General features: G+C 43.0%; 1 protein-coding gene across 1 annotated transcript; it reads right to left on the reverse strand.

Annotated features, from left to right (window-relative positions):
• Nucleotides 1-1383: 1383 nt before the first annotated feature.
• On the reverse strand, nucleotides 1384-24461 carry LOC306702899 (semaphorin-4G-like). The gene is made up of 16 exons (XM_079168653.1): nucleotides 24360-24461; nucleotides 19171-19486; nucleotides 14771-14919; nucleotides 13381-13443; nucleotides 13172-13270; nucleotides 12961-13054; nucleotides 12767-12880; nucleotides 11385-11539; nucleotides 10314-10489; nucleotides 9137-9281; nucleotides 8144-8366; nucleotides 7261-7376; nucleotides 7016-7170; nucleotides 6502-6560; nucleotides 3457-5981; nucleotides 1384-2284 (listed from the first exon to the last, which is right to left on the reverse strand). Exons 2-15 carry the CDS (start codon nucleotides 19298-19300, stop codon nucleotides 4978-4980), a joined length of 2682 nt encoding a protein of 893 aa, XP_079024779.1. The 5' UTR covers nucleotides 19301-19486; nucleotides 24360-24461; the 3' UTR covers nucleotides 1384-2284; nucleotides 3457-4977.
• Between the last annotated feature and the right edge of the window lie 758 nt (nucleotides 24462-25219).

Here is a 25219-nt window from a genome sequence, read left to right on the forward strand (position 1 = left end):
ACAAAACAGCACATTTCTCACCAATAAGATTAAAAGTGTTCAATACTTCAATGACTTTGCCTCGATGAAAATAGATTGTCACCATGTATGCTGTACAGTGTGTTTATAGTGTATACAGCAGTGTTTTTGTATTACTATCTTGAAATGACAGGATTATGTTTCATTGTTTGCAAGGATAGTGAAAATAAAGTTGGTTTGATTTCAATCATTTTAAGAAGCCCCAAAAAGGTCAAATTATTCAGTAATTAACAAGAGAACTAGAGTGAGGCTAAGCTAAATGCTAATGCCACCATGAACAGGTCACAATGACACTGCTAAAATGCTGATGCTAATCATTGGTAATGTTAACAAACATCTTAACTGTAGAAGTATGTTAATATTTGACTATTTAACTAACACTATTGTGCAGCTAATGGGATGATGATTAGTTTAAGAAAGTCAATGGCCATATATAAAGACACAAACATCATTGTGATGCACCCTTTGGAGAAACATGAATGTCTTCACACAATGGTATGCTAATGTGTCATGTAGATGTTGAGACATTGTAGTCATATTTATCAACACCTGCACTTTCACAACTTTTATCAAGTCAGTTCTTGTGTAAAACGTGTCGTTGATCAGCACACATCTAATCAAAGCAGCAGCATTTTATTAAATCAACACATTTTCAGTAAATTAAATTAAAAATATTCCACTCTGCCACTCGAGAGGCAGAGCAGGCCCTCGATGTTGACCCCGATTAAAACCGAGGCAGCGGTAACGTAAATAATACACCAACCATGATGGTTTGGTAATCGCATGTCAAGCTGTTACACTGTTACAATTGGCCCTTTGGCTGCGTTGGTCTGCGTGTGCATGACACGGCTGTCCTATTTAAGGGTGTTTTGTCGTGCTGCCAGTAATCTATGACAACAACTGAGTTATTGTGTGAAACCTGGGTGTTGCCGGCTCACACAGCAACATGAGAAAAGGTCATATGGATGATGGAAAAATCTGTGGTATATATCGACTGGCATTTCTGAAAGATCAGTTCAAACGGTTCAGAATAAAAATAGGATCGGTTGCTCTTTCAAAAAGCTGAGGTAACATTTTCTCCTGTAATGCCTCATGTATTGTACGTTTGGGTTTTGTCAACAACAATGTCCTTAGACACTCGAGCTGGATCTGAACCAGTCCTGCAACATTAACCTCCCAGCAACATTTTTCCGTACCAGTCTGTGTCGTGTTTATTTACAGCCCCAGGCCTGAGAGTCTGACAACATTTATTCCCTCATTCAATTCGCTCAGCCTCCTCTAAATGTGAGAAGGCAAACTGTAAATATACACAAGCAATGAGGAGGAGAGGAAGAGGTTGAAGTACAAAGCTTTATTTGAACTCATGACTGAAATGTGAAGGAACATACTGCCCATTTATTCTCTGCGTTTAGTTTAGTAAAATAATTTGCTGTGTGCACAAGCATGAGATAACATGCCGACAGCGATAAAAACAAATATATGGACAATACAGTGAGAGAAAAGCTAAATGATCCCTAATTAATAGGTTAGAGTAAATAAGTAAATTGGTGTGTGTTTTTCCTTCCATTAGTAGGTTATAAATATTAAATTCTGTGGCGCTGGTACAGCCTCTGCATGCTTTTGACTACCGTGCTTCTATTCATCACATTTTGTTTTAACACAGGCGACTTGTGACCCTCCTATCGGCCAGGAAGGTGACAACAAGTGGCAACTTAACAACAATGACAATAACTTCTTAAACACAATGTACAAAATTACAAAATAAATACACTTCTTTTTTTAAATCCATTTCTTCTGCCTTAAAATAGGCTCACAGAGCTCTTTTTAAACATCGACCGTGGCACTTTACATTAATAATAAGAGTTATTGTTGTTTCCTTGACTTTAAGAAATAAAAAAAAAGCAGTGTCGAAAACATAATTCATGCAGCAAGTGTTTAAAAAAGGCCATCATACTTCGAGTTTGATGCAACAAGTTTGCATCAAACTGACCGAAAGAACAAAAGTTGCTCAGTAGGACAACCGCAGCCAACCGTTTTCATTCCAGTTGCGGTGAAGCAGAGCTGTAGTTGCACTCTCATGCTGTTGCTCTTATCCGGCTTCTCTTTCTCTTCTGGCTCCGCCGTCCAGTAATGAAGCTGAATATTACTTCACTGCTCATTTAATGAACATCTTTAAAGCGGGTCCTGCCATCGGACTCTGGTGGAGAGATGGTATCCCCCGGGAATGAAATCAAGAGAAACTCAAACTGACCTGTTCACAGGACACCTGCAACGAGAAAGAGGGAAAAGATATTCAGGCCAGCGCCAAGTCGCCAACAATGTGTCTCTATTGTCGGTTTCTTTAAAAGCAAGTACAACATCAGAAATGACTGTGTTGCCTGGGCTTTTATAAAACACAGCTCAAAGTATTTATACATTAGCAACACTGATTTTACACGAGTATGGAATGAAAACTAATTCGATGTGTTCGTCTTCGAAATGTCTTCTTGTGCTCTGAATTGAGGTCAGAGGGCTTTCTTTGATAACGGCTTTTAAAGTGTGAGCTGTGCTTCTCCTCCAATGTCTTGGCTTAAAAGCTTGGCTTATTGCGGACCACCGCAGAAGGTACAGCATCTCACACCCTGACCCCACAGTGCAGTGATGCAAGTGTGCTTCAGCATCGTCTATGGTGGCGTATGAAGTGCTACATGCAGCATACATACGGTATACACTTGAGATGCTTTTGCGTTTCTATTTTGATATACAGCAACAAAGTACAAAACCCCCAGTCTGACCCAGAGGGTACGAGCAAATAATTGGGAGCTTGAGGGTGTAAATCTCCAGGGAAGATATCGAACTCACTCCCGTCTCTTCTCTCCCGCTTTCAGCAATAAGGTCAGACAAGTGTTCAATTAATGCTGCCCTCTGACAGTGAGATGCAGCAAGAAGACACCGATAAGGGAAATAAACAGTGCGATACTGAATGATAGTGATTAGACTGAAGATAAAGTTGTGACGCAAGTGAAAAGAATAACGTATTATAAATATTAGTTTCCTTTTTGTAAACTGCAGAAGAAATGCAAAGATTGAAACCGGAGCTCCTCTAGAATTCAGGGAGTTAATGTGATCCATGGTTGGGTTTCTCTCCTACATGTTCGAGGTGATACAGCATATCTGTGAATCAGACTGTAGCAGATGTTTTCATTCGGGCATCTCTGAACCTGAACTTCTCCCCAAATTATAAACAGCCCAGCAGTCGGATCCACAAGCTGTTAGCATTCAGATAAATCCAGTAAATTGTGAGACAACACTGGGCTCTCAGTGCTCTGCGTGTATCCATTATTTGCAACACTGATGAAGTGACCACACACTCTTATCTCCGTGATCTATTCCTTTAAGTGCTTGCTTGGCAAAGTGCCAGTGTAGGAGATGCGTTGGTAAGCTATAACAATGATTTACCTTTGATACTTTTGGTGAACGCTGTGCCCCACAGTGTGTCTTTCTGCACTATAGGCTCATGTCGGGCGTTGCTCAGCGGTGGATTGAGGCTCAGCGGAGACACGATCAGTTTTTCTCGGGTCAAACAAGGTCCAGCAGGCAAAGCTGTGTCCTTCCCTGCAGCAGCTCTTCATACTGAGCAACGGCCAATCAAAGCGCTCCTCCGTCCTGCTGGTTCTTGACAGGTTGCCGAATCAACGTCCATAATAGAGTCCATTATCTTGTGTTTCAAAACTATTTAAAGTGCATCAAAATCAATAATACTGTCATATTTTCTTCAGGATGTCTATTAACACTTGGTGAAATAATCATTATTCAATATTTCTTCAATTTTGTAAAAATTAATTATTTCCTTGTTTATTCTTCTATCTAATGAATTGTATATAAAATGGACCCAAATAATGTAACTTTATGTTTAATGGCTACTTGTTACCTGTTTGTAGGAACTGCAGACATTAAAAGGCCAACATGAGGCGTCACCTTAAGGTTATGTTCAACCATTTATGATTTGTTTGTTAGTTGTGAGCCTCGGCTGCAGCTGTTATGCTTATTTGTGTTTGAAAATACTCTTACAATTATTAAAGGTTTACCTGTATATCAGGTAATTGTGTCAGTCAAAGTTATTGATTTAATTTTATAAATATTTTCATCAATTAATCTATAAATAAACTAAATTATATCAATAATGATTCATTTAAAACAATGTAAAATATATATTCAATGTGGTTAATTACTTAACTCTGAATTGGGGTCAATAGTAATATTAAATAATGATTAGTTCACCATTCCTTAATGATGGCTGGTGTAAATCATTAATCATTAATCATCGTTACTGGATACAATGTGTTATGATTATTCTAATATTGCAATTGATTAAGTCAGTATTAAAAGTGAAAATATTTCACACCAAATTCCCCTCACTCACCACGTCCACCTCCCTCAATATTTATAGTACGTGAACGACATGTTTAAAAATGCATAGGCCATCTGTACACTTGTCAGTGCAAACAAACTTTGGCGAGCTGCCCTCCAGTTTGAATCGAGCCAAATATGGCCGCCACACAGCAGAAGTCTTCACATGTATTTATATTCCCACGTGGCTTCGCTCCTCGCTGGAGTCTGTGTGTCCCGTTCTGCGCCTTGATGCTCGGATCAGACTGCAGACGTCCTCCTGGGCAGTATGAAGGTGAGGTAGATTGCACTTTCTTGTCATTTCATGCTCGATCCTTCGCTGGCATTTGTCATTCTCACTTGTTTATGTATTGGGAAATTTGGGAATTAAGGTTAACAAGCAGCTCACAAGTTAAAAAAAAGAAGGAATGTCTCATTGTGGACTCGTAAAAAAGAAATCCAAAGTAAAGAATGTAGTTAAGACTCTCTCATTGCTTTAGTCCTTAACAAGAATGGGTCACATGACAGGCACTTCAGCACCAGGTAAAAAAAACACAGCTGCTTTCCCACCACAGGGGGAGCTACGCCTCTCTACACGGAGCTCTCGTCCGGCCTGGGCAGCAGCTGAGTGTGTTTCCTCTTCTCTAAGATCCTGTTGAGCTCCTCGGAGAAGGAGTAGCAGAGCGGGGACGTGCTTTCAGACTCGCTCTGCCTCAGCAGCACGTAGCTGTTGCCGTTCATCCTCCGCAGGACGCTGGGCAGCGTGGCCGACAGCCCGTTGGGGAAGTCGCACTCTGGAGAGGGATGTTGTGGAGTTGGTGGGAGAGGAGGGGCCGGGGGAGGTGACTCCTTATTGGGTGATGAGTGAGCCTCTCCGGGGACGATCTGGAGGAAGCCTCCATCCTGGATGTTGCCGTTGTGCTGCTTTGAAAGTCCATTACATATGCCGTTACCGTTACAGTGGCTTGAGATGGTCTTCAGCTCCATGTGGGAGGAGTTTCTGTGCTGTTTTCTGTTCCTGTGGTGCCTCTTACTGCTCGGGTAGGCTGAAGCAGCAGCTCGTAATGAGTACTTCCCTCTGTTGCCCACTCGCAGGCAGAAGCCCACGTAGACGAGCACCACGGTGAGGACTACACACAGGCCTCCGAGGATGGTGATGAGGGACAGATATACGGCCTCCATGTTCCTGGGGGAGAGCAGCTCTGAGTGGGGGAGGAGAGGGGCCGGGGCCGGTGGCCTCTCGGAGGAGGGATGCTCAGTGGGGGCTAGCAGGGTGGCAAAGAAACGGTAAGTGTCTTCGGTTGGCTCAACAGGTGGGGGAGGGGGCAGGTCCAGGCGGATGGTGACATTGAAGGCAACTACGGCGACATTGATGCTGTTCTCGACAGCGTAGCAGGTGTACAGCCCGCTCTGGTGCTGCCGGGCCTCGATGATCAGCAGGCCGTCTGTGCCAGTTCTGAAGCCAGAGTTGAGGCCGTAGCCCTGCAGCTCGCTGCCATCCAGAGTCCAGAGGGGCGTCGCCAAGTTTGAGCTGAGCTCACACTGCAGCAGCACGTCATCGCCCACCCGCACAGAGCGGCTCCGCACGACTACGTCTGCAACACAGATACGAAGAGCACGGAGTCTAATTTCACGTTAGGTTTACAGAACAACTCACAACACAGCCTCCGACTCATTTTATATGGTAATTACTAAACACCTACTTAACTGATCAAAGACTGTCCAAAGTTACTGAGGCATAAACTCCCAATTCCATATCTTTTAATTCCTGCCGTCGCTTTACCTCGCACAGAGAGAGAACAACGGAGGGGCAGACGATGCTACATTTTATCAGATTGAAATTGTGAAGTGAGAGAAGGCATTTGCCTGCCTTGAATATCAAACAGAATTCTCTCCAGAGATGGCAAAAATGTGATTAAAGAAGGGAAAAGAGGATATTGCCAACGCAGTGTGCATAATCAACTTTCAAAGAGGCCTTCATGCCATCTGATGACAACTAAGCATCTTTTGAGTCCTTCCTAACATTTTCTATTTTTAATCTCCCTTTCATCATTAACTGTGGTTAAAGCAAACTTTAAGCAGCAGCACCTAGCTGCAGATGAGATTTCTGCGTACCGTCTTGTGTGTTTTCACATCCTCTGCTGCCCTGCTGGATGTCCTGGATTAAAGTGGATCTGTAATGAAGGCGAAAACATAACAATAAGTATATATTTGTGCAAATATTAAACACCCACTTGCATAAAAACTATTGAATATTCTTGGTAAGTATATTGAGATCTCCATTTTCTCCTATTTGTATTTTGTGCTATAGTCTGTCTCAGATCATTTATCGCCTCCATAACAGCGTTCTACTGAGTAAGCAAATCTGTCCAGGTTTAAATCGGTACACTTTAAGTACACAGCTGCATGCTCTGTTCACTATCACAGCCAGCATCAAGTCTCTGCCAGAGAAGTGATTACGCAACAGTTCTGGGAGCTGACACTGTGACAGGGCACTGTGATACTTAAGGTTAGTCAAATCAAAACGCACAAAAGGGCACCTGCAGCACTTTAATCATCCGATCCAATTACCCCCCCACACACACACACAAACGCACGCACGCACACACACACACACGTTAGCACCCACCTGTCCGCTTGAGCCATTACATCCACACACTGGGCTCCGTTCCAGGCACAGTGAGGGTCTCTGGCAAAGACGCAGTCGTAGCAGGAGGTGTATCTGTGACAGCTAGAGAGGGGAAGCTGCACCACTCCTGATGGAGAGCCCACGTATACACTCATCTGGTGGCGAGAGAGATGAGTTAAACACTGTAGGACGGAGAGATTACTCATTCAATGTGTGTGTGTGTGTGTGATGGTCAAACACAATACCTGCTTTGCTGACAGCAGCAGGTTGTTAACAGGCTGTGGTTTCTTGAATAGTTGAAGCTCCTCGATAATGTGAAGCTGACCCTCGATTTCTACAGCTTTATGTAACCAGCCTTCATCTGAGCGACACACACACAAAGAGGACAAACATGAGAATAAAAAACACCGTACCAACCAGCAGCGGCCGGTACTACAAACACAGTTAAAATGCATTTCTGTCAACCAGTTTCCAAAACGAATCACTGTGTTTTGGATTGATTTATATATAAATGAAATTGCAAACACTTGAAACTAACACTTAAGATAGGCAATCCACTTATTTGTTTGCATTTGTTATCATAGTTACAACATTGTTGAGTGGAAATGCAGCCATGGTTTTTAATGCAAGAAACAAACCAAATGTAATTCTACTATTCAAATAGTTTCTTTCACATTTTGTATCTTGTGGGTTTGATTCTTTGTAAACTTAATGCGTTGCTGTATGAGCCACTTGAGCACTTGTTTGTGTTCTGTATATTGTTTACGTAAGTAGAATTTGAATGAACCCCCGTTCCAACACTTTCCTGCCTCGTGTGGAAATCCTCTTGCGCATATCCAAAGTATCCAGTTCTGGATACTTTGGATATGCAGCTAGTAATCGATACAGCTAGCGTGGCCACGGTGACTCAACAATAAATAGTCCCGGACATAACCCCCCATAAAAACAATGGATTTTGGCAGATTTTGCTACCTTTGCCAGGCCCCCTGTTTCCAGTAGTTATGCTAAGCTAAGCTAATTGTAGCTTTAAATTTAGTGAACAGACATGAGAGTGGAATCAATCTTCTCATTTCCCAAATGTTGAACTATATTGTCACACAATTATACCTGACATGAATTCATACACACCTGTGCCCATGTACAATACATGGTATGTTCGTCCATCTAAGCCTTGGATCACGTTTACGGCCATGTGTGTGTAGTCTGTGGTCCGCCTGAACAGAAGTGGTCGTCTGTCTGAAGGTTGGACCTGCCGGGACATCAGAGGATGCCTCCGGACAAAGTTCAGCACATCATCAGGCAGGGAGGTGGAGACGTTGATGCCCCTGGCCCTCAGAGCGTCAGTGATGCACTGCAGGGAAAGAAGCCAAAGAGAGCGATGAGAGGCAAGTCACGAGGCAGGATGTGGGCTGCGGGGAGAAGAGAGACATCTTTGGCTCACTTGTAATAAAGTTCTCTGTAAACAGAGGCGGACGGTGGAAGGCAGAGAGGATGTCACGAGGCTTAGCGAGATGGTCTGCGGGGGAAAATTTAAAGGATCAAGAAGAAAACGCGAGCCTGTGTAAGATTCTGTCGGGGGGAAAATGCTACTTTTCACATGGACAACAATGAGACTGTAGACTGTGCGAGTTCAGCAGCCGGTTTGAGCTGACATGCGGGCGACTCAGCTCTCTGAGCACCTGACTAAGGGAACATCTTAGCTTCAGCCAACTCCTCTAAGAGGCTTTCACGGTCCCAAGTTAAAGCCCTTGACCGTTCTGTTTAATAGCAACGTTAGAATTAAGTCCTACAAAGTGTTGAAATGACACTACAGTGGATAATGTCTGCTTCTGCTAACGACGCCGCGGTCCTGACTGCCGCACTAAGCCATTGTCGCCAAAAGCTACGGGCTGGAGTTAATCGGCATGGAAATGGGTTTCAGTGACATAAGCTGGTTGTGTTTTTGAGCCTCATCCTTTCTATCATCTTCCCGCATCTTTTCTTCTCAATCTTTACTTTGGATCAGTTTCATCTGCTCTCCGTTGACGTATGGGGAGGGAGACTTTTCTCCAGTACTTCATCTTGAGTTCAAGAGGCTGAGAGGGAAGCAGTGTCTGCGTCTTTGTGCATGTGTGTGTTTACCGTTCCAGGTCGAGGGTCAGGGATCTTTCCAGTGTATTCCTTCCACTTAGAGCCAGAGTCCTGGTTCTCCATGTACGGTCCTCGAAAGGCCTCTTGGACTTCAGACAGAGAGAATCGACACACTGCAGACGCCTTGACGTTTTTCCTACAGAGAGCGACACAGACAGAGTGAGAAAAAGACCAGAGCTCAAGGCCACAAACATTAACAGCGGCAAACCCAGTGTTGCCATAGGGACAGCAGTTGAAGTACAGTAGATCAGTGGTGCACCTAGAAAGATGCACAGCGGAGGGGGGAGGGGATGACAGAGATAGTAGGAGGATTCATAGAAGTCATACATCTGAGAAAAAAAAAGTAGGAGGGAAGGGATACAAAATGATTTCAGAGAGGTGGAGTAGGAGTTAGAGCTCAAAAGGACACAGCAGCATCCCAACAACAGAAACGCTGAAGATAATCAATGTCTGTTTATGCTTTCTGTACCACAAAACCTTTTGCTTTGGCATAAGATTCACTTTTCAGCCGTTACATCCCTGCAGTGAATGCACCACATTGAAAAGTGAAAACTAGTTTCTACGAAGGGTAGAACCTTAAAGATGTTCCTGAAAACAAACTACATTTCTTCTGCAACAGCCATCTGATGCATTCACTAATTATCTCTCTGTATAGTAGCTCTTTGGAATCTCTCATTTCACGGTGTCGGAGCTGTTTAAGTTACTTATAAAGAAAAACATTTTCTATTTCCACCGTTTCACATTAGATGCGTTTAACTGGCAAACCATGGAGTGGCATTTATTGTGAAGCAGCCACAGGAAATGAGTCCTGCAAAACAGTCCTTTTCAGTATTATTTTCAGTAGTGGTTATTTTAAATTAATTAAAAAAAGAAGAGCTACAGTTTGGAGTTAACAGGTTAACTTCTCTTTAACTTTTTTTTTAGTCCATCTAAATCTGCTTTCTAATTAATATTCTCTCCTCAAACTGCGGTACAACACCTCCACCCAAACTTCTTTTTTTCACATCGTTTGAATGAAAAAGTTCCCCTCTCTTTCATCTAGTCCCCTACTGTCTCCTTCGACTTTCTCAATGTATCGATTGCTGCCTTTCATCTTTATCTCATTCTTTCACATTTGCATCCTCAAAGTCCCCGTCAGCCGGAGATCTCGACACACGTTCCCACTCACCACTCCAGGCCGAAGATGCCGTAGAAGAGCGTGTCCTGCGGCGTGAGGCCTGGCATGACAAACATGCTGCGCAGCATGTTGAAGTGGAAGTCGTACTCGGGCAGAGAACACGTCAGCCTGGCCTTGAGGAAGGACGTCCACCGTTTCTGGAGAGTTAAACGGCCTCCCCGGTCTCCCTGGGGGAAGAAGGATGAGGGAGAAAAAAGGAGAAACAGGAGGAGGGAGGGGAGAGGGTCATATGAGGTAAGGCCTGGATAAATGAAAAACAGAGCGAACAATCGACTCAAGGTGGCACACAAGGGGAACTGAGCCCCCTAAAGAGTGCAACAGATGGCATTGGAAAGCAATAACGAAACGAGATGATGGCTTCCCATAGGTATTGTTAGACTCCCCCCTGTAATCTACAGGTTTATGTAAAAGTGTGTCTTTTTGTCCCGCAGCAGACTGCAGCACACCTAAAGAGTGAAAGATTCTTGACACGTTCGTATTGGAAAAGCTCGACTCAAGGCCACGATTCTTTTTGGAAATCCAGCAAATGACATCACTCTTTGATCAAGACTTTTAAATGTATTCAGCCTGTGGCAAATTGAAAATGTCACACATGCCGCCGCAGGGCATTTCTATTAAGATGAATAAACAAATATGCTGCCACAACTTCAAGGAGAGAACTTGTGAGCCGACTTGATTTTAAGGTGCCACAAGAGAAAACAACAAGGTTATTAGGCTGTACAGTGAGCTCTCAATATTCTTAACTCCTTCGTGGGCAACAGGAAATGTAAATCATTCACATTTCAGGCAGCAGAGGATGCTAAACAGTCCGTCTCTCCCCTGCAGTCACCCCATCCCTCACACCCAGAGCCACAGTGACGCTGCAGCCCATTCATCAGCTACAAACTCTGCTCCTCTAATCTCAATGGGGCCATGCTACCAATGCATTCTCCATCCAGCCCCTCATCTATTATAGCAACCCCTTCTATCATCATCAAAGGCTTCACTCAAGCTAGTCTGATGCAATACTTCTCTCCTAGTTGTGAATCTTATCCTGCATCCTTTTTTTAAATCTACACTCACCTTACAAATGCGGGCCACGCGTGCCACCCTGCTGTGGCTGTAGGTTGTCGTCTGCTCCTGGCTCTTCTCGGTGAAGAAGTAGTAGATCTTATCATCATCGCCGGTGCTGCTGCCCAAACTCTCCCTCACGAGCGCCGAGCCCACAAAGTCTGCCTCTGTATGGGGTAGGAAAAGATGCACTGGCTAATGCTGTGTTGTTTTTTTTCCTTTTTGATTAAGGGATTAACAAAGCAGCTGATTTGATACCCTAAAACTAGGTTTAGCAGTTTCCCCAAACATAATAATTAACGTAATATTCTACTTGTCTAACCTGAGGTGTCTCACCAAACCAGTAAACATCTTTAACAGAGGAGATGGCTACTTATAAGACAAGATCAAATGAATGGTAATCCAAGCACTAACACAGTTAGAGCAGATGGTGAAAACAAACAATAAAAGGAGAAGATGTTATCAGCAAAACACAACGATTTGAGTCATTTAAACCCCAAACCAGGTTTCGGGAGGATTATATAAACAAACATGAGAGTCCAAAGTCATTCTAGTGGCTTTGTGAGGCTGTGCTTAGGCACAGTTGTACATGCTAGCATGCTCACAGGTATAATGTGTATCATGTTCACTATCTTAGTTTAGTGAATTAGCATGCTAACATTTGCAAAGTAGCACTGAACACAAACAGCTGAGGCTCATGGGAATGTCATATTGGACAAAAAAACAGATAATGGCGCAAGATGGAAGGTTTAGGGATCATCAAGTTTTTAATAATTGTGGGACACACATGTGTGTACCAGATTCATGACAAGTTGTTGAAAGTGTGAACCTAACGGTGGCCCGGGTGGAAAAGTTCAAAGTCATTCAGAGAACTTTTCTGGTAACCATGAATGTCTGTACAAAATGTCATGGCAATCTGTGTTGTTCATCATCTGATCCTATGAGATGTTTGTGTGAAATTGTCATAATAAGCAAATTCATTCTTGAGTTAAGACCAAAACGTGTTTTTGGAGATCACAGTGAACTTTGGCCATCAAAATAGAATCAGTTTTTCCTCGAGTCCGGGTGGACGTTTGTGACAAATATGAAGATATTCTGTCCTTCCTGAGATTTCACATTCACGAAAATCAGACGGACAACCTAAAAATATCTGTCAACAACAACAGCTGTCACCAGCGCAAAGGCATGAAAGTATAATTGTCAAAGTAAAACTAAGATGTAGCGCTTTAAGAATAATCGGAGCAATCATTAGAAGAAGTACAATAACGCATTATTGATCAAATGCCGCCGATGAAGATCAGGAATCAGTGTCTAATTGTCTACTTCAGCAGATTAGACCATCCTGCCACCTAAAGATGCTGAAGGGCTTTTATTATTCCAGGAGATGAACTCACCGTTCAGCCAGCGTGTAGGGGCATCTTCTGTCTTCAGTGTGGGGGACGGAGAGTTGCGGCGGATATCTGGAAAGCTCCTAAACTCGTACTGGGAAGCTGTAAACATCTGCTGGTCTGGAGGAAAATCAATGGATCAGATTCTACAGTCCTTTGGTAAAACTCTGGAGGTGACTGACAACTGTTGAAGGGCTTACCGATGAGGAGGGCAGTGAAGCCCGTCGTCGGGCCGTAGGGACATTTGTCTCTGCCCTCTTCAGGCTGAGACGACATCACAAACTTCTCCTCATTCTATACAGGACAAAACATTTGGGTAAAGAGGAGGACATCCCAGACAGATAAGAAATGACATATCAAAAGGGATTCAACAGCACTGAAAGGCCTGTAATGTGTGTTGGATTGACATACTATGTATGCACAGAGGGGTCTGAAGGCATGAGTCCCACACATGTAGAGATGAGTCGAGTTGAACCTCTGGAGGAAGCGGATGTGATTGAAACACTCCGTCTGGAAGAGAATGAGAAAGATGTTATGGTGAGGAAACGATCATCAATACATCGGAGAGAACTCCATACGAAAAGATGAAAAGAAAGGACGAAGAAGAAATAAATGCCGACCTTATTGTCTTTTCCCTTGAGCAGACACTGACGTTTTTGCTCGGGGGAGGCTTCCCATTCAATCTAATACACACACACCAGATATGATACAGTGAGACAGGAAGAGCACACAACAAATAGGATGGTTTCACATCGCTGACGTCCATACGTTTTAGTAAAATGCAACAGCTCTGACAGCAGATAATCAAGAGTAATGTCTTTTTTTGCTTTAATATTTCATAGATCAGGAATGTTGACCTCACAGCATCTGCAGTCATTGCGTTGTTGAACAGCATCGTATCTTTTTAAACTCCTCTGACACAAAGACAGTTGGAACAGGTGCATTTATATTATGCAGGAGTGGCTGCGAGGGAGTGTTACGCACACACATCAGTAATTATACCTAATGACAGACACCAACGCTGTATTAACATAATTAGCATTACAGCTTAACGTCAGCTTGTCACCAGGTAACAAACACAGCAGCATGAAGTGGAAAGAGGATTTTCAGCTTCCCTGGGTGTTTAAAGGGACGGTCAACTTTGAAGACATTATCCTGCAGCATGCCATAGTCTGAGAACTAGACTCAATCACAGCAACTGACATTTAAATGCTATTTGATGTCAGTGTAGCTTTACTTGTACCAAAGCAAATGTGTTTCATCTTCAAATACCTTCTGTTATGCTATTCTGGATTATGTCAGTACTTTATTACACATGGATGCATTGTGCATAACTTGTGCATGTTCACGCCATTTGAGACCAGATATGCAAATATTTTATAGAGAGGTAACTAATGAGTGTAGAGTATTTTAATGGCAATGGCAGAATCTCTTATAAAATTCCAGCCATAAATCGTGTCAGAAATTGAGTTTGACATGAAGAGAATTGTGAGGATTATAACTTTGATGGGCCAAATGTCCTAAAATAATCACCAACCCGGAATATTAATCAGAATCAGAATGAACCACTTTAACTCTTTGTTGGGTCTGTGGGGTTTTAAGTTAAAACTGGCAACACTAGATTGAGGTAGATAGATAGTATGCAAATTACTGCATAAATTAGAATCAATTTCTGTGTCAACATGCTCCAATGTGTGGATGAGATTAACATGAATTCTGTATCTATTTAGAGTGAGAAGATAGTTTTTTTTCTCATTGATATGTAAGTTTATGCAGCAATGTGCTCCTGTGGTGAAACTGGGGAGTTATCGTGCTAAAAGTAACACAACTACACAAAATAATCAAACACACAAGGGGTGACCTGGGAATAAATAGTTTTGCCTCAAAACGAAATAATGTTGCCTCAAAAAAAAGTTCCTGCGTTGTGGAATGCAAATGAAGTTGTGGCAGAGTTAAGGATGTGGCAGCGGAGGTGCAAAACATGAAGCGACACAGAAAACAAAAACTCACAGTGAGAGCAGAGCTGGCTGAAATGTCAGAGGCATTGAGAGCAAAAACAGCCCCGCGGGCCCCGACGAAGAGACGCTCACTGTCAGCCTCCAGCAACATGGTGCTGTAGCTCACTGCAGAGGACTGGAAACGTCTGCAGCCCTGCAGACCTGAGAGAGGAAGGAGAGGAGGATTGGTTGTTAATGAACATGACTTTTGTAACACTACGACTGGTTGCGCTCCATCTATTTATCAAAAACAGCTCTAGTGTCCTTTAAAAAAACAAAAACATAACGAGACGACACACTGAAAGTCAGAGGGAGCGAAAACCAACAGACATAAGCACGTTTTTCTTTTGTTGTTGTGCTTCCACTGATAAAATCGGGATCATATCCCTGGTGTGATTATTGGACATAGCAGCCCGATTCTCATTCATATGGCCACACACACACACACACACACACACACACACACACACACACACACACACACACACACACACACACACACACACACACACACACACACACACACACACACACACACACACACACACACACACACACACACACACACACACACACTTTTCAAAAGCTTCCTCTGTTCACAATCATACTCCAGGAATTGTCTTATTTATCATCTGTAGCAACACTGGAGTGATTTCTATATTATGCAGCACACCTAAACACAAACACATTTTATTGTCATCCGGATTTTTATTTGATAATTTAAACAAAACAAAACCCACCAACAGCCGAATGCCTTTAGAAGAATTTGCATAAAGTTCTTGGCATCATAGTGAGGACATTTTAAAAGCACAAGAGTGAGGGTTTTTTTTTCAATCAAACCTGACGGCATGAGAATAAAGGGAGAAACAGAAATCTATTCATCGCCTGTGATGGATTTCTCTCCGTATGATTGCTGAACGTCAGTGCAAAGCGCTAAGGAGGCCTCGCTCTTTCATTCTGAGGGACTCGCTTCAAATCCAAGATTCTTTTTTTAGACTGCAAGAAAGAAATAATTCTATTAAAATCTATTGTACTGCAGCTGCACAGAAAATCACTTTCATGACCTCAAAGTTCGTTGCTTTTAGTCAGAAATAACAAAAATACACACCCACACACAACAAAATGGGAAAAGCGAGACCTTTTATCATAGCTGCTTTTTGACAGTAGCGATGCTTTAGGGTCAGCATTTCTGTTAATCCACTGACCTTTCCTTTCATTGTTAGTGCTGAAATGTTTAGTCAATTATCAATTAACAGAAAATTAATCGGCAACAATTTAGATGATCAATTGCGTAAGTCAAGTTTGTAGGTTTCTGTCCTATCAAATGTTAACATAATGTTAATATTTATAATAGATAAATTAAAAAGTAAGATCTTTTTTGAAAGAGAGACCTGAGTAAATAAAAACAAACCTTGCCAGACAAAAAAAGGACAAATACACATAACCGGACATACAAAAGCACAGACAGCATCAGTGAACATTAATGTCTTTACATCCAATAGTTTGCACTCAAAACCACAAATATCAACCTCGTGGTGGCGCTAGAGGAAGATATTTATTTGTTGGACTATTGCCATACATAAGAGCTCTGCTGTTAGCTTAGATACAAAATCCTTTAAATTTGGTGTTTTCAGCATCACAAACATCATTTATATCTAGCTCTGACCAGAGATGAAATTACAACCCCACCATGGGCAATAAAAGCCAAAAGGATTATGCTCATCCCACACAGCTCTGCTGAGGAAGGAGAAGATAATGAAAAGAGGCCCAACATATCAGATTACAGAGATCACTTCTGCTTCATGTGGGTTTCTGTGGTTTGAGGTTTTATTGCTTTGTGAGCATAAACATCGTCCAGTTTTCCAGGCTATATTGGGATGCATCTGTTTTGACAGGACAAGACCGTAATGAGGTTCACTCATACAAACGCTGTACAGCACACACACACACACACACACACACACACGTCATGTCATGTCATGAGGTCACTCGCTGCAGTCCTGAGATGCCAGAGAGTTATGGAAGTTCTAAACATATGATCTATCAGGACTCCACTTAGCTTAGGTAAACATGACACCACAGTCAACAGTCACAGGGGCATGTCAACCTAAAAAAGATCTCCACAAGACAACTGTGATTTGACCGCATGAAAAATGACAGCAAAGCTTTAGTTTAATGCCTCATTAAAATATCTGATGTGACTGACGCTGAGCACATATATCTATCAGCTGGGGTGGAGTGTTCACAACTTGTTTCTGCCTATTGGTCTACAGTCGCTCAACTCAGACTTCCTGCTTCCTCGGCCACTCCACTTCCACACTGAAGACTGCATGGTTACCAAGTCAGCCGTCATTAAGATTCCTCTCAGCTGCTGCAGAACACAATCCACACTGCTCACTTCAGCAGCAGCAGTCAGTTCCCCTCTCAGACTGCTCCTGGGTAATCAGGTGTCTACTTTTCCTCACTCATTCTCAGCAGGAGGAAGACGAGTCCTGCCTGTACGGGACTTTCAGAACAACAGCTCTCCCTGCGCGATACAAGTGCCTCATTGTGAGTGAACACAATGCATTATAGCAGAGACAACGCCTAAGTTTTCCTCAGTGTAATCCAAGCATTAGGACACACAATGCCTGACAGCTGGAGCCATGTCACTGAAAACTACCTCGCTGAGAGTGTGACGCAGCCGAGGAAGATTTATTAACTGTATCTTACAAGATCCTGAGAGAAAAGGCCTGTTTTATTCATTCTACAGGGAAGCAGAGAGAGAAGCCCAGATAATATTATTACCTGAGCAAACACTTGGAGGGACCTCAGCTGATCTGCACAGTGTACGCACACGCACACGCACACGCGACGGACTGTGACGTGACAGCCTTAAATTCATTGTCAGGTCCGTTTACGGTCGAGCGTATCCTGGCGGGACGACAGGCGGTGCTGAATAAACAAAGTTAAATCCACCGAATATAATTCCCAAAATACCTGACAGGTTGAAATCAGTGTGCGTAATGGAAAGGTATTTAGATGTTTAGATGTCTTTTCATTCTTTTTAACAACCTGCTATCTCTCTGTTTTGACAGCTTTTAGCCTCTCGGCTCCTCAAAACTGTGAATTTGTCAAATTAATAATGTCCCTCCCTCAAATTCTCTTCTCCTTCTTTATGGTGACGTTGCGATGGGTAGTGAACACGGCTGTGTGTGCGTGCATGTTTGATTTAACTACCCCACACAGGTCCGGAGGCTTTGCCTTCTTTAGGTTGCTAAGAAACACAGAGATTAAATGGATTAGAGGTAAGTTTGCATGTCGAAGTCTTCTCATCAGGAAGAGGGACGCAAAAGAAACAAAGACCGGAGGCAAAGGAATTGAAAGAGGGCAGAGCATCAATGAAAAGTACAAACTAATAGAGACAAAATGAAGGAGAAGAGACAGAGCTTAGGTGCTGAGGCAGAGAGATGGATGGTAGAGGAGGAGGAGGGGGGGGGGGGGTGGATGAGAGAGTGACGGGGCAGCAGAAAAGGAGAGGAGTCGTGTAGGAGGACCTGTGGGCAGGCCTGAGCACTAACCGATGATTTACTGCAAGTGAGATAAAAGGTATCAAGAGATGTTCATATACAGGAGGGAAAAACATGGATAGAGATAGTGTAAGTAGGTGATCTATTGAGAGAAAGACAACGGTTTAGAAAAAGAGAAGGAGAGAGGAGGGATATTGTTCTACCAGAAGATCTAAGAGTGTAAATTTGGCTGCAAGTCGAAGGTGAGACGTCCGTGTATCAACAAATAAAGTCCAGGATCAGATAACAGTACACACACACAATAAAATGACTGTATATGACCATCTTACACCATACTACAATAGTTGTCATGGTTACGCTGCTCCTAAACTACGGTGGTGTCAGTCTCCCTGGATCCCAGTGTGAAAGCCCCTCACTCATCTGCCTCCATCTCTGTGGCACCTCAGGCTACATGCCATCACTCACACAAGGTAAATTCATTATAATCACACTTTGGTAAGAAAAAAAAAAAATCAAAAAAGAAATCATGGTTTGCCGAACAGCTGGTGTAAGATTTACTGGAGGCGAGCGGGTGTGTGCACAAATACGATTGAGTGAAAACAAAGTCAGGAGAGAGAAAATAAAGAAACAAGATCAAGAGAAAGAAGACGACACCTGCAATGCTACAGACTGAAGACACTGAACAGTATCAACATCTTTATTGAAAGAAACATGTTACTGCTGGTCTGAATGTAAAGCACTGCATTAATATTTGAGTTATGAGTCATCTTAAGATATTTAACTAAAAAAACAGTTCAAAGTTTGACTGTCAAATGATAAAGATTGATGAAATTTGACCGTTTGACAGGAACGTGTTGCATCATAAACTGTTAAAAAATCAGCTGATTGTACACCCCCCTCTTACCACTGTTCAACACGGTGACGCGTGGAGTCACGTCCAGGTCCAGGGGCGTTCTGAACGGGTAGCCGGCTGCCGCACACACACAGCAGCTCAGCAGCAGCAACCGCACCGCAGAGGATCGAGCTCCCTGCATCTCCGCCGAGCGTCTCACAGGACACACACACACACACACACACACACACACACACACACACTCTCCGACCAGGACGTGTGCACATGCAAAAGGCACTCACACCGACATATTCACCCAACGACTCACAAACACACAGTCACTGGCAGGCGGCTTCCTTCACAGTGATGTAGAGAGAACCAAAGAAACCTGAAATAAATGAGACACACACAAAACCATCGGTGTTAATAGTCATGTCTACACAAGCGTCGACTTCAGAGTAAAAGTGGGAAAAGACGGAAAGCTGGTGAAGCTGAACATCACAATTCAAACATATGAAATAAGCTGATGTGGAGGATTCCACAAGGGTGACGACAGAGATATGAAAGAGACACAAAGTGCATTGGCTCAATAGATTATTGGGTGCTGTTCGTGGATCAATGCCTCTGCGTGAGACCGGGGCCGGCTCTCCGCGTTGCAAAGTCTTGCAGTGTGCAAGCAGCAGCTGCCCAGTACAAACACACAACGGCAAATATCATTAACCAAACAATGACCGGAGCAAACAGAGCTACGTGCCGATGTCACGAGCAAACACTTGAGAATTAAAACGCCGGCGGGATCGATAAGATGTGAAACCGGTTCAAACAGTAGACGTGCATGAGAGAGGAGTCAAATGCATGAGGGGAGAGATTGTGAAATATGATCACCTTTAAGGTGTGTGTGTGTGTGTGTGTGTGTGTGTGTGTGTTAGAATTTAGATTTTTAATTGAACTGTCCCTTTAAAATGATTTTGCAGTTCCAAATGTAAACAGCCACACTCTTTGGTGCTTTACTTCTACAAAGAATGCCTCTTGCACACTAAAGAGCCAAACGTCCAGGGAGGATGCTTGTTCCTTCTATCACGACCACATTCACACACACACACACACACACACACACACACACACACACACACACACACACACACACTAACACAGATTCAGTCACACACAGGCATGGTTGCAAAGAAAAGAGCAGAAAAGTGCAGCCATTAGCATAAGCGTCGGTGGTGACTGCTCTCTCACAGAAAGTCCCAGCAGTTCCTCAGGGCTGACACCATGACAACAGCTGGCTTGAGCGTTGCATAATGTGACAGACACACACACACACACACACACACACACACACACACACTGCAGCATGCAGGTGTGTGTCAGAGAGACACTCTGCTGGTAGTAACAGTAAGATGGGGAATCACGCGCTGTAAGGGCTGTATACACTAACATGCAAGACTTTCGTAGTCTGCCAGTTATATGGAAAGTTAACGTGATTTTAGTCCTAAACGGGTACTGTGTGTCCATAGATAGACAAAAAGTACACCCTGTTGTACAAATGTATAGAATATCATCAAAGGAATAACGTTATGGTGTATCCAGGGGGTCTGTTAAAGAGTTATTCTACTTTTATTGTTTTTTATATAGTAAAAATGCATGTTTCAGCCCATTAACAAATTATTAAAAACATTATGTCAAAAACAAACTAAATGTGTTTTTTCAGATTCAGTTTCCATCTCTCTGCGGTGACCTGTGTCGGTTGATTTCTCTGCAGAAGTCAGAAGAGAGACGTGAAACCTGCAGTAGATTAAAGCAAACTCTCGGTGAGATAGTAGACATCACGCTGAACATTTGTTCATTGTTATTTCTGAGATAAATTGCAGTGATACACTTGCAAGTGTTTTGCTAATTATCCGCGTTGGGCCAGTAAGAACAATAAGTCATCACGAACGTCCAGGAAAAGGAAAAGTTAATTAATTTGGTGCGGAAACAATTAAGTGATTAATTGTTCGACAGAAACGGAAGCATCAAACATTTGGTGTTTAACTCGGTTTTACTACATTGTTAAAAGACGGTCTCTGGCTAAAGCTTGCTTATTAAAGAGATTTTTACACAGATTTGAATGTGCGGATGTTTTTTTTCATTACGTTTAAGACATCACATTAGGCTCTGACAACTTTTGACGGGTATCTTCCACTATTTTGTGACACTTAAACTGAACAATTAATTAAACTTGTCAAGTTCTTGCATTAAAACATGACTTCTCAGCAGCAAGAATATAAATTCTTGGATGTTGGACTTTCCCAAAATACACTGGAAAAGTTTATAAAACTGTCCCCGATCATTTTTGGCAGAAACGAAGTTTGAGGAGATAAAAGTGAAGTCAACTAAATCTTCAACGATGTGTTTTAGGTATCTGTCAAAGGATGAAATTCAACCAACGGCCTGAAGGTAGGAAATCAATCTAAATGCTTTGGAAATGTTAAATACATGTGATCCTCCGGGAGGGAAGAAAAATGTACAAATCCCTGACTTCTAAACATCAGGATCATTTCACAACACAGAGAAAACAAGGCTGCTTTTACAACGTCCTGAAATGAAGCCGTTTGGGAAACACCACTTTTTAACTAGTGTCTACTTTTTAAAGTTTTTACAGCTCCATCTTGTTCCCAGTATGGAAAATATACCTCGGGGACACCAATTATTCCAGCTGTACATTCTCTCTCAGGAGGTGCTGCCTCTCCTGAGGCCTGTCAAACACGATGAAAGTGTGTCAATCGCCCTCTCAGCCTCGTCCAAGCTCCCCTTAAAAAGATGGCAGAAGAGGTGCACGGAGGGGCTCTTTGTAAGTCATTTATCTGACTCATGCACACCAAATCACATAAATGGACTGTCAAGGGCCTAACAGTCAATCAGTCTGTCAGTCAACTGATGAGGTCTCATGATGCTGAGAGGAAGAGGAGTCTATTCAGATGGAAATATTGCAGGAATACGACAGAAAGAGAGAATAAAAGGAGAGAAATCGGCGAGCAAGGAGGTAAAATGCTGTCTGAACGTCCAGCAGCGCAGAGCAAAGAGACAGTAATTGTGATATTACCGGTTCTCTTTCATCTAAAGAAATCCAGATTAGTGCCGACTTGCTCCGAGTGCCCCGGACCCCCTAAATGCAGAAGGTTTCAATAGTTAATTGGCCACTGAGCACACCAATAAAATAAATTTCTGAAAATGTAGAAAGAGACAAGTGGAAGATAAAATGAGGGCTGGCCCGGAGGAAATCCACAGCGACTGTACCACTCACGACCTAACCTTTCTAATCGGTCCTCCTCCTGATCTCGCTGCCAGCTCTCAGTCCCGTGACATTCATCCACACAGATGGATTTATACCAGGCAATTATAAAGTGTCTATGAACCTGCCTGAATGGAAGAGACTGGAGCACTGCGGTGGTGACAGCTCCATCCACAGACGACCGTCTCAAAGGACTTGAAACTCTGTTTTTCTTAGTTGGGTGTGTGTGTGTGTGTGTCTGTGTGTGTGTGAGACAAATAGTAGAAAACACAGTCAAAGCCATTGAGCTGTGTTTCAACTGACAGACAAACTGCATTAAAACACACTTGTGTCACAGACAAGAGGAAGCCAACTGAACTGAACTCTACTTGTTCCCGGTACTGTAGCTTTACACTCTGTACAGTCACTCTGTGAATGAAACACTGAGCTCTTTAAACCGACAATGGAGATATTCTGACAACACGACAAAAGGAGACACAACTGTGTGTGGTCAGTGTGTTACTGAAATGTTCTTTTCTGCCATTCCACAGCTTATTTGTGACATTTGTTTGAATCTTTCCACTCTGCGGCTCTGGAGTCAACAGCAGTCTAAATGTGGCAATGATTGAGAGTCTAAAGTCTAAACTCGTGGTTTGTGGGGGTCTAGAGGGAAGTTTAGACACTCAAAAACACATCAACCTCATTGAAGAAAATGTGAGGCAAATCATGTCTTTAAACGTTGTAATTTAGAGTATGGGGAATTCCAAATTGGCCTCGAAAGGGCTTCACAATCTGTCTTTAGAGCCTCGATTTGGTGAGGAAGAGAGCGACAGAGGAAGAATCCCTGCAGCATGGACAGAGATACAATAGATGTTGCCAAGAATACCAATAGCATATTAGTAATAGTATTATTTTGACAAATAAAGTGCAAACAATTGTTTATGGAAAGCAGTGTGTTAACCTGCATGCACATACAGCTTGTGCGTAGTGTAGAATAAATCATTAATAGAGCACACTGACTCTGGGCTCCCTGTTTTCATTAAGATATAGCGTGGTTGCCCAATTTGGGCTGTGCTTAATCTCAATGAGTGGCTATGAATACTGAGTTACTCAAAACTACAGTAAAAGTCATACAAGCACGGTTATAAATTACAAACATCTGAAAACCGGTTGAAGAATTGGGGGGGGGGGGGGGGGGTCAACTATAGAAAGAAAACATCAAGGACACGATCTACATAACAATAAGATTGTGTTAAACTACCACATCTTTGCACACATTCCAGGAGGTTCCTTCCACTTACCACACCACTACCTCTTGCAGCAGGTAGATAAGTGAGTGCAATGGCTTTCCCCATACTAAAAGGATTACATCACAGTCACAAAGACCACGAGCTTGGACAGGATGAGGCTGATTACTCATCTTTAAACAGATCAATCATGCTCAACATCATCAGTGTGTGTTTACAGCTCTGGTTTACTCTAATCAAGAGCAGTTTCTTGCTAAATCTTTTCCGTGTGAATCACAGGCTGCAGCTTTACTCTTTGCATGTTGCCCAGTTCGCCCACATCCCTGTTGATATCTCACGGATTGAAAGTCAGTCCACCAAATGAAGCCCCCGATGAGGTGTAACGCGGTGGTGCAGTAAAGTGAGGCAGAAGGGGTCACTGGGTGCTTCAAATACAGCAATCAGCCAATTGTACACACACACACACTCATGATGCCAATTCTGATATCTTACGCCTCTCTGATCAACTCCTCGGCAGATATGCCACAGTGAAACGAAAATGATCCAATATTTTAATAGGAGGATAGCCTATTAAAGACTATGCATAGTACAAGTCCGCACAGGACCATTGCATAACTGTCAAAGATTTTAGGAGATAACAAATATTCCACCTCGACGACACAGAATCATGCCACACCGCAAGTATCACTATAGAAAACATTAAGACACACTCAGAGGTATTAAGCAACGGTAGTGAAATATTATTAAGTGCGTCTCACCTGAATCACGTACACATTCCCCGAAGAGGAAGATATGAACGTTTCCTTGAGCTCCAGATAATCCAAGTGGACTTTAAACGCTGAAACACCCTCTCAAACACACAAACACCCACTGAACGACACGCAGTACTAACAGTGGGACTGACTCGAGGCTCTTCTCCACTCATGTGCCGTCACAGGTGGCCCGCCCTCCCACGACGCTCACCACTTCTTCTCCACCTACCGAATCAGGTGGGCCGGTCGTTTTGTTTTTTTGTTGTTGTTATTTGATAAAGAGACGGTTCCTGGTTCGCTGTGACACTTTTGTTTGTGAGCTATCGGTATCACGAGATCTAGCCAGCGCGAGGACAGTCACCAGTATTGGGGCAAAGTGGATGCAACCTGTCCAATCAATGCTGCAGGGTGGCGTCACACTGACACCTAGCGCGCACAGAGGGGGTTACACACAACCAGGTGTGCTGATTGTAGGAAGTCACATTAACTGACCTGGCTGCACCTTGTTTACGACTGTGGATTCTGCATTTCTCTTGTGAGCACTCCCTGTATTTATTCACTGCTGCATACTTTAAAACGTTGCATACTATTTCTGCAGCTGCTCTTGCAAAGTAGATACTGTTGCATGCATTGGGACATACTTTGTCATAAAATTGCTCCTCAAACTTTGACCCTCTTGCTCATATATCAGCTGCGCAGAGGATTGTGGGTCAGAATAGCCCGAAAAGAATGCTGACTTGTATAATGCAAAATGCGACCATATGCAGAGGGACATTCTGTTATTTTTGGCATACTGCATTTGGCATACTGCGTATTGGAACATACTGTGTGTGCCAATAACCATACTACCATATTGTTTAGTATGC

This window comes from Pholis gunnellus, assembly GCF_910591455.1.
Source record: "Pholis gunnellus genome assembly, chromosome: 11".
NCBI classification, from domain to species: domain Eukaryota; kingdom Metazoa; phylum Chordata; class Actinopteri; order Perciformes; family Pholidae; genus Pholis; species Pholis gunnellus.

What these genes read in the sequence shown, in the direction of transcription:
- LOC306702899 (XM_079168653.1), bottom strand. Translation starts at nt 19,300, where the DNA reads ATGCAGGGAGCTCGATCCTCTGCGGTGCGGTTGCTGCTGCTGAGCTGC. An exon ending in TCAAGGGAAAAGACAATAAG is followed by an intron (nt 13,271 to 13,380) that starts GTCGGCATTTAT and finishes ATTCTCTTCCAG; the next exon opens with ACGGAGTGTTTCAATCACAT. An exon ending in TGTATTGTACATGGGCACAG is followed by an intron (nt 7,377 to 8,143) that starts GTGTGTATGAAT and finishes TGTGTCGCTCAG; the next exon opens with ATGAAGGCTGGTTACATAAA.